The 10,429-nt window shown below is 42.7% G+C and overlaps 1 protein-coding gene across 2 annotated transcripts in view; it reads right to left on the bottom strand.

The window, feature by feature from the left end:
- Positions 1-424: 424 nt before the first annotated feature.
- Positions 425-10,429, bottom strand: part of RGR (retinal G protein coupled receptor) — a 26,054-nt gene continuing 16,049 nt past the window's right edge. For both annotated transcript variants that reach the window (XM_034776510.1, XM_034776509.1), the window contains exons 4-7: positions 4,889-5,042; positions 3,659-3,776; positions 2,068-2,181; positions 425-850 (exon numbers count right to left, since the gene is read on the bottom strand). In XM_034776510.1, coding sequence (XP_034632401.1) covers positions 707-850; positions 2,068-2,181; positions 3,659-3,776; positions 4,889-5,042 — 530 coding nt within the window. In that variant the 3' untranslated portion in view covers positions 425-706. The remainder of the gene's footprint in view (positions 851-2,067; positions 2,182-3,658; positions 3,777-4,888; positions 5,043-10,429) is intronic.

Here is a 10,429-nt window from a genome sequence, read left to right as displayed (position 1 = left end):
ATCATTCAGAGACACATCTTGTGATAACAAGCACCATCCAACTGCCAGTTCGCAGTTATACAGGCATCATGAACAACATGATGAAATACAGAAGTCTTAAATACACACTACTGATCATTCACTTTAATATGAGCCAGTGTCTGCTCTCAGTATTATAGTGTCTGCTCTCAGTTATATAAGGATGGTAGATTCAGGCCCTAAATTTGCAAACTTCTGTTTTATGTGAAATTAAAAAATGCAGGTGAACAAGTCACTGACACAAACATATGGTATAATTCTGGATATTGCTTTAATCTTTTGGTTACCCAGACATACCATGTGGATAAATAGAGCACAAATTAATACTGGTAGGCCTCACTGGATAACCTAATATCCACAGTTCATTTTCTAAACTTTGATCTTAGTCCAGCAGGAAAAAAATGTTTCACAGCACACAGTTTATTTGCAATGACATATAAAATAAGACTGACAACAACCAACACAGGTTTAAGGCATCTTGTTTGACAAGCAGCTCATGACAGATTGAAAGAGAAACTCAACAGTTATCCACATGACTTTCTTTCAGTATTTCATTGCTTTTAGACCAGGCAGAACCTTTCCAATGTGGAACCACCTTTAATTAAAGTTAGCGTACGTACATGGTTTCCTCAGCTGGTTTTGCTTTCAGTTATGTGTCTGCATTAATTTAGCTTAAAGCCATACTGTGTTACTTAGTTTTGTTATCGACCTCTGCTTTCTCAATCTTCTGTCCTGTGAGGAACTGCCATATTCCTCCTCTATAGTTTTCATTCCCCAGGGCATAGACAAAAGCATCCACTGTTGGCACTGTCTTGGCAATAATGGCAGGTATCTGTTATAAGATATATACAGACAGAGAACAATTTTAATTTCATGTAAAAAATGTAAGTTTCAGCAGAAGTTGAAGTGATGCTACACAAGCCCATTAGATCCTCACTGCAGTCTAGCTCTGAAGAAATGGTTGGTTTGCCCCTTACCAAACAAGTTCCTGCTGAATTATTTTTTAAAAATGAATTTGCTGCTTGTGATGAGTTTTGAGTCAACTGAAGATAAGTCCTTTACCCACATGACAGGTACAAGACAGACGATGAAACTTCTTCAAATTGCCCAGCCACTCTTCCCTGACTAGGAGGGGACCACCTCCAAAGTGAGAAATCAGTTCAGTGTCTGTACTCTTGGGATTTTTCAGTTGAGACTGAAAACAAATGCACAATTTGTGGTAGTGAATTTTGTGATGTAGGCTATCCAAGGTGAAGTCAACTGAGATCACAAACTCATTTTAGGTGGGATACTGAACAATATATGGGATACTGAACTAATATATGGTAGTAACTTTTAGCTACCTGCAACTTTGGATGGATTTTAACCAGTGAGCTACAGATGAAAGGCTTCATATGTTATTACTGAACCCCTGAGCCAGTCAGTTCCCCAAGATAAATTATTTTGATTTTGAAATAGAATGGTAAAATACTTCATGCACATATGCTAAACTCCCATCCTTTTTATATGCCATTTTAGCATCCCCTTCTCGTTTCCTACAAATGTAGAACAGAGAGAATCTAGAGAAAAGGTTCATTTCCTCCAATTCCAGAACAAGTTTTATTCAGAGAGGAGTCCTCTGGGAAAAGTAAGCATTTTAAGAGTGGTTTTACTAATTAAAGATTCACTTAAGAAATGAATGTTCCACACTGGAAAACAATGGAGCCAAAACCAGCTCTTTAGAGTAATACCACTTGAACTTAGATGAAAACCTGACCAACCGAATAATACTCAGGCTACAGATCCAGATCCAAAATCAACTATTGAAGCAACAAGTGAAGCTTATTAAATTGTTTTCAGTATCTTGTGGCGATCTCACTAATATCATTTTAATTATTGTCATTACTATACTTAGCTGCTTTTCTTTAAAGATAGTAGATGAATAATAAACTATGTAGAAACCATTTACTTATTTATATATCCTGTGTCAAGCTATTGATTGGTGAAATGATATGCTGTAGGAGTAAGTCAGAAAAAAGCAAGGACAATGTGAGGGCTTTTTCAACATACCATTCGGAGTTTTGGAGAGATGAAAGTCACATTTTCAACTGCAGCATAGAAGCATAAAAGGGAGTAGGGGCCCCAGCAAATGACCAGTGTCTTCACTGGTAAACTTGTATTAAACTGAAAAAACAAAACCACACACTCATCTATTACATAGTAATATGAGGCATTAAACAGACAGGACAGACGCAGTAACCTAATATTTTTTGCTCAAAATCAGTGAAGGATTTTTAGATAGAAGACACACATGTTAGAGACTGTCCTCCTTCTGCTCTCAGCTCTTCCATTGATGTTATTTGGATGAAATTGTGTGGAATTGGCTCCCAATGTTTTGGGCTCCCCCTGCTGGGATAGTAGTAGCTATTTGCCTGTGAGTGCTATTCCTAGAGAGCTGATATAGATCATGGGGTGACATAACAAGGTGAAATGTGAAGTGTCCCTTGAAAGCAGCAGGGAAGTTAATTAAGCAGCCATGTTAATTTCATTTCTACAGAAAAGGACAGGGTGTAGGGGGCAACAGGAAACTTGCAAAATGGACAAATCGGTGATGGGATGGGATTTTGTAAGCATCTAAGAGGGTATTACAAATGGGATGAAGCAAATATAACAAATAATACAAAAAATTAAATGAGATCATTGATATCAAGCCAAAACATATAGTGTTGCCATTGTGTCTATATTTTGTAGACTTTTCTGTGGTTCTCATGACCATAGTATTTGAGTACCTCACTATTAATGTGTATGTGTACACATTGAACTGTAGTTTTAATGCCTATACATTTCCTGCGGATTACATAATACCATACACTATTGTACACCATCCTATAATAGGCAAAGACATAAGTTGTCAGACTCTTCCATAAACTCACTGGAAAAAAATGTTGATCATTGTTAAAGTAATATATTGCTTGTGTACATACCTTCTATCCTACACACTAGTCTGCTAGGGTAAATCTTTGCCTCAAATTTTAACTCTGTTTCTTTTTTTTTTAAGGATGCCATGAGAATGAATTTGATAACTGAGGGAGCTCTGTGTGTGAATTAGCCAGTCAAGTGTAAAGCTCACTGACTGTACAGTATGTGCCTAAAAAAACAAGTTACATAATCGCCACATTACATCATCATAAACCTAGTACTCCAGAACATTTCTGAAAAAACAATTTCTTTGTGTCCACCTCATAAAGATTTCTGATTTACCCTAGCCAAGTGTAAACAAGTTACATTTATAAAACCAGCCTGCCCTCCTGCCCCCACTTAGAAACTGAGTCCTCCTCATAATGTTTCCTTTGCAGTGTTGTTGGTCTCAGAGAGCTTTGATGTGCTAAGACTTAGTTAAGTAAGTAAGAATGAGCGTTCATGAGCAAAGCTACTCTGGATGATTATCTATATCAAATCAACAAAAACTCCCTCTATTCTGTTTTACCATGCACTTATTTTAGTGTATAATCTGGGAAGGATTCTGTAGGGAGGGGAGGTGAGGGGTTGTTTCAAAATCTTGGTCAATGATACTGAGGCCAGGAGGGAGAGTGTGTTTTCAGGACTTTATACCTCACATAGGTGATCTTGTTTTGGGGGGAACTCGAGGAAGCTTCCTTACCTTGAACTGTCCACTTTTCTTGAATTTCTGCTCTATAGATTGGTACGCTGTCAGCATGATGAAGATAGGGATCACAAAATTGAAAATGGCCATAGCAAAAAGGAATGTGACGAAATTTCTGGTGGGTAGAGGAAAAAGCCCCCATTAATCCTTTTCTGATGTGTTGTTTGTTGTTTATAAAATGCACTAATCAGAGTGTGCTCCAGCACACATGCAATATTTGAAATACTAATTAACAACCATTCTGTATATTACCTTTCTATCAATAAAAGACTGCATAGAAAAGGAAATTTAGACCTCTTGTAATCTTTTCTCAGGCAAAAGCTTCTAAGTATTTATATATTTATATTTGTAAAAATGCAAAGGAAGGATAGATGCTTTAGATGCAGCAGACAGGCTTTGGGGCATGTGCTGAAGCTCAATACAGTTGCACTCTGATAGACCAGGAGTGGAAGTGGATTCTGGTAAGAAGAGCTACTTAGGGAAAACACCCCACCCCCTATTTCCTCCTAGTTTAGCTGTAGGGCCTGTTGGCTCAAGAGTTTCAGCTGATATCAGCAAACAGATGGTATTATATAAAGATAATGGTAAGAATGATAATGTAATTAATTAATTAATATTGTGATAGTGCCTAGAGTCCCCAGTCAAAGATCAGGACTTGTGCTAGGTAGTACACGTGAGTAAAACAAAAAAGTCCCAGTCAGAGTGTTCAGAATCAAAGATCATGACACAATGTATTAGGTGGATAAACAGGAAAGCATGAGGGACATTGTAACTCTAGTGGTAGCACAGTCAGTATTTGGCATAGATCACACAGCAGTAGCAGCTGCCTAGGGTGTCGATTTTTGAGGGACGCCTCTAACCCAGCTGCCCTCACACCTGTGAACTGTACCAATACAGCTTTGGATTCAGCTCTTTTAAAGGTGCCAGAGCCTTTGTGACAGCAGCAGTGAGAGGGATTTGCCATACTAGTGGGTCTCTGGCCCAGCTGCTTCCAGCAGAGGTTTGCTGAGATACTTCACACAGCTGTAACCATGGCTGGGGGCTGAGAGCAGCCACACCAGCACATTTCCACCCAATTGCTCTGTCCCAGAAAGATGGGGCATCTAGGGCAGCCGGATGTCTAGTGTCAGCTCTGAAAGATAAGCGTTTGCTATAAAATTCAGCTACTGCTGGTCTTGTCACCCATTTCACAGAAAGCTGAGGGAATAATCTAATGGGCCTCCTCACCTGTCTCCTTTGGTGTAGTCCAATGTGCAGCAAGTTCTTAGTGGCTCATAGTCATATTCACCCCACCCCAACAGTGGCATTGCAGACCAAAATGCTGAGAACACCCACACAAATATCACCATTGAGATAGTTGTGCTCCATTGTAGCTTACTTCCTGCAAAGTATAGAAAAACAGAATCTTAAAGCATGAAAAAGGACTTGTAATTTTCCCTTTTCAGGGATAGATCACATAGCAGCTGACTTGGCAGAAATAAGAAATGTTTTTTCCCATTGAATGCAACTATCCAGCCTTTGCTCTCATTTCTATGAAATTATTGCACCTCCAATGGTTGAACCGCTCAACCTTTGGCCTCTTGCCTAAGGGCTAAATCCAGTCCCTATGCCAAGCTTAAGTACCCAGGCTTGGCAAAAGGCAGATCCAGTGGTGTTGCTGTAAGGAATCCCTCCAGGGCATAGAGTGGCATTGGAACTACTCTGGCTATTACATAGTCCTGCAGTAGCTTATTTCACTCCTTCCCCTTCACTTGGCCCACACCTCCAAGACTTGCTGTGCAATGACATGCAAATGGGGTGCAGTACCCCCCTAAAGGATGCTCAAGTTCTATCCCTCTGCTGTGGAGGGATGAGATTTGACCCTCAGAACAGCACTTGATGGGTTAGGTACTGTCTTCAAGTTATGGATACATGAATGTCCCAAAAGCTGTGGCCAGAAGGAAAATTACAAGGTGCAATTTGTTGTGCCTCTGTCCTGGCTCTTGCGAAAATTGTAGATCTTACAATCTCTACTTAGCCCCTTCATGGGTCATTTGCACATTGTGACATGAAAGGTCATAGTGGGTCAAGGACATGGTCTGCTCCAGATGATCTATTCTTGCTTGCCATCAACCTGTCTTTGCCAAGATTACTTTTGTTCCTGGTGTCTGTGTGAGGTTGTGTAGAGCCAGGGTTGTCTAGAATCTGGGTACAAAAATCAAAGAAACTCAGGATATGATCCAAGGTGAGTAGTAATTGGTTTCTGCCATATTTTATTGCCTGAAGCATAAGTGTAGGGACATCAGGCTGATTTCAGTGGAATTACACTGTCATAAAACTGGAATATCACAGTGATGCATCGGTTCAGGACTTCGGGAACCAGGAAACTACTCTCCTTTTTGGCATGGTCTTATCAGATATCTAGTATGTCACTGCTCAACTTTATACAAAACAGGAGGTACATGTGGTCTTGTAGTTGAAATGTTCTTCCTTTTTTTAAAAAAAATGTTTCTCCACTAAAGAGCTTTTCATGTTTTTTTAAAACAATTTTTAAGAATTTGGTTAGGCTAGATAACTGAAGGAAATAAAGAAGATCCCATACAAATAGAGGGGTCAGGAAGATGAAATGGGATTCAAAAAATGAGTGTTCACCACAAAGTGTTGTTCTGTTCAGAAATGTGACTCAGTAAACAAGTAGCCCAAAAAGTTATTTATAGTGGGTCAACGATTCTAGAGCAAATTTGCTCACTTTACAAATTATATTGTTTTCTAATTGCAGACATAACCTGAAGTCATGGGGGTTTTTTTGGTTTGTGCATCATCGCCTATAATAAAGGTTTCACCAGATAAATTATTCTGCCCTCAGAAAGTATAATTGTTCAGCCAGGACTAGAGATGAGTCATGGGAAAATTGATAGAGGCACTTGCCCTTCATAATTTTATAGTAAAAACTGATTAGTCATGCCTTTATACCCAGTCCCATAAAAATAAGAGGAATAGATTAATAAATTAAATTAATGGTTGGTAAATTTAGACCACTATATAGGAAATATTTCTTCAGAGAAGGCAGGCAGGCTATGGAATTTGCTGCAGTGCAGGTCACTGAGTCAAATACTGTGACTGCATTTAAAAAGGGCTGGATAATTTTCTTACCAAGATTACCATTTATAGTTATACTCATGCTGAGATAAGGATAATCAAATCTCATGCTACAGGGCATAAACTAATCTTTACTGAGACTGGGAAGCAATCTTCTTCTCCCCCTTGAATGAGTAGTGTACAGTTGGCCAGGAACATTATGGGATATTTGCCCCTTTGTTTGAAGAATCAGGAATTGAACACTGCCAAAGGCCTATTATTGGACTTATTATCTCATTTGGTATGGTTAATCTTGAGTTCCTATGTTTTTGTGACACATAGCATTTTGGGAGTGTAAACTGGAGATTGGGGACATTATTAAGAAAAAATATCACAGTAACTTCCAGCAATGCCCCCCAAACCCCACCGTTAGTGCTTTGAACCATTTCTGTAGCATACTGTAGTACTTTATTTCTATCCCTTCTTTTTTTTTTAAAGACATGTATTGGGCAGGGAGCATTAAAACAGAAGTGAGCAAACTATGGCCCGCAGGCCGGATCTGGACCACGAGCCGTTTTAAGCCGGCCCACGAGCTTCCGCTGGGGAGCAGGATCTGGGACTTGCCCCTCTCTGGCGCTCCAGCTGGGGAGCAGCGTTGGGGCCACTCCATGTGGCTCCTAGAAGCTGCGGCATGGCCCCGCTCTGGCTCCTACACATTCCAATGGCCCTAGGGTGACAAGATGTGCTGATTTTTGGGTCTTTTTCTTATATAGGCTCCTATTACCCCCGAGAGCCGCCTGGTTGCGCTTCTGTATAGGAGCCGGAGAAGGGACATGCCGCTGCTTCTGGGAGCCGCTTGAGGTAAGCGCCGCTGGGAGCCTGCACCCCTGCACCTCTCCCCATGCCCCAACCCCCACCCCAGCCCTGATCCCCTTCCCGCTCTCCAAACCCCTCGATCCCAGCCCAGAGCACCCTCCTGCACCCCAAACCTCTCATCCTCAGTCCCACCTCAGAGCCCGCACCCCCAGCCAGAGCCTGCACCCCTTCCCACATCCCAAACCTCTCATCCCCAGCCCCATCCCAGAGCCCGCACCCCCAGCCAGAGACCTCACCCCCCTGCACCCCATTCCCCACCCCAGCCTGGAGCCCCCTCCCGCACCCTGAACTCCTCATTTCTGGCCCCACCCTGGAGCCCTCACCCCCTCCCATACCCCAACCCCAATTTTGTGAGCTTTCATGGCCCGCCATACAATTTCCATTCCCAGATGTGGCACTTGGGCCAAAAAGTTTGCCCACCTCTGCATTAAAAGGAAGGGAAAAGTGACCTTCAAACCAGTGAAAGTCTGAAGATAGACAACAATTGCTAACAACTCCCAGGCTAGTTTTTGAGGAGCCGTTTAGGATTAGGATTAGGATTAGGATCAGGATCAGTGGGCTAGCTGATTAGTGCAAAGAAAGGTCCCCAGTCATATAAGTGATGTCTTATTATTATGTTAAAAAGGGTATCCCACATAATTTTGTTAGCCTTGGACAAATTTCACACACCAGAAGTGCATGTGTTTGCAAATGGGAGATATATGGGACAGGACAATCTTTTCATTTGTTTTTCTCTGTGAGCAAAATTGCTTCTGCATAACCATAATCAATGGAAACAAGATTATCATTTGGCAAGCAAATTCCCACTAATTGTATTTGATGGTAACATGTTTACTGAAAAATGTATTGAATATATAATTTTTTGTGCAAGTGATAAATATGAAGTGAGTGTGAGTGAAGACCTTGTGTGGAAAAGCTGAGCAATTCTCTCTGGATATTAAAAAAAAACCCTAAAAAAACCTATCTGCTCCACTCCAGAGGCAATACGTTTGCTGTCCAGAAATACTTTTATGAATAATCTTCATTATTCCTTCATCCCAAGGAATAATCTTCTCAGGGGTAAATTCCATCCGAGAGGAGATAGCTCCCTCAGAGACAGGAATACCATTCCAACTTTTTCTTTAGATTGGTGCTAGAAATGAAAAAGAGTTTAGCAGCTGTTCCCATGACCCCTCCTCACCATTACACCAAGATAGCATTTGAGGTACAAAATGGATACTTTGAGGTACAGAGCGCCTTCAGTAGGAATTGAGAAAGTGCAGCACCTCTCAGATGGGTCAAAGAGCTTTGCAGGATTGGGGCCTACGTGAGAGAGACAACAAAAAGGAAGAGCTTTCTATCAGAGAAACTCAAAACTGGAGGATACTGTTGAAAACTTTGGCTCTAAAGTCTTTTTGCCTCAATTTCCTCATTTGCAAGACAGAATAACCATATTATCGTATGTTACAACAGTATGTTTAATGTTTGTAAAGCACTTAGAGATACTTGGCACTGAATTGGAGCCAAGTGTGGTTCTGTTTTATTATTAAAATAAACTGCACCAGTGAAGTCTCAGCAGATAGGCTAACAACTGAATTGACATAGAGCTACCTTTTTTTTGGAGGAGGTCACTTCAGAACAGAGATGCCACAATGGCAGGGCAATGTAAATAAAGCTTGCACAGCCACTGCTTGTGCTGTACCTGTTCAGGGCTTAGAGAATTTGGATAGACCTGAAGAATATGATTGACATCTTATCAGAGCATTAAATTCACTTCAGTGATGGTGTTAATTAAAGAAAACAAATTCAATATCAGTCAAGTTCCCTGGATCTGGTAATGCATTGAGAAAATGAATAAAACTAATTTCAGTGAAAGAATAGACAAAACCACGCTCTCATATCACACTGAAACAATATTATTTCAGGTTTTGGAGATCATATGACAGCGTTGGTACAAAACACTAACTGTTCAATACAATGTAGATCAGATTATGGCTTTATGCAAAACTTCTTGTCTAGTCTCTTACAATTGCCCAAAGTAGGAATAAAGGCCCTGATTGTGGAAAACAATCACATACCTAAAGGTCAGGATGTGCTCAAGTGTTGTGTGAATAGAGATGCTTTCCTGAATCAGGGCCAAAATACTACCACATCAAAAGGGTAAGTGGTAGTGCTTGGACAAAGTGCAAGACAGTAGCGATTCAGACCTACTGAGAGTAATCAAATCTTGTGCTCTGGCCTTAACTACTTTGAGGGTCAGAAAGGATATTCTCCCTGTGATGTACAGTTAGGGTTACCATATTTTGAGCCTCCAAAAGGAGGACACTCCACAGGGCCAGGGCCCCGCCCCAAGCCCCGCCCATGCCCCCGCCCCAACTCCACCCCTTCCCCAAAGTCCCCGCCCCAACTCCGCCCCCTCCCCTGCTTCCCGCGAACATTTGATTCGCGGGAAGCCTGAAGCAGGTAAGGGGGGTATGGAGGGAGCAGGCGCGGCCCAGTCTGGCCCCCCCGGCGTCTCCAGCCTGGGTCGGCTCGGGCCCTGGGGTGCCGGCCCCAGGCCTGAGCACCCCCGGCCCGGCCCCCGGGTCCCCGGTCGAGCACCCGCGGCACGCCCAGCACTGCCGGTCCCCGGCCAGGCCCCCGGCCCCCCGGCAGAGCACCCCCGGCCCGCTCAGCACCCCCCGGCCCCCGGCCCGGCCCCCGGGTCCCCGGCACTTGGCACCCCCAGCACCGCCAGCGCTCAGCGCCCTCGGCCCCGCCGGCCCCCAGCGCTCAGCACCCCCGGCGTTCCCGGTGCCCGGCTCTGCCGGCGCTTGGCCCCCCCGGCCTCGCCGGCCCCCGGCGCTCAGCACCCCA

Source organism: Trachemys scripta, chromosome 7 (genome assembly GCF_013100865.1).
Source record: "Trachemys scripta elegans isolate TJP31775 chromosome 7, CAS_Tse_1.0, whole genome shotgun sequence".
NCBI lineage: Eukaryota > Metazoa > Chordata > Testudines > Emydidae > Trachemys > Trachemys scripta.
This window is presented reverse-complemented; position numbering and strand designations above follow the sequence as displayed.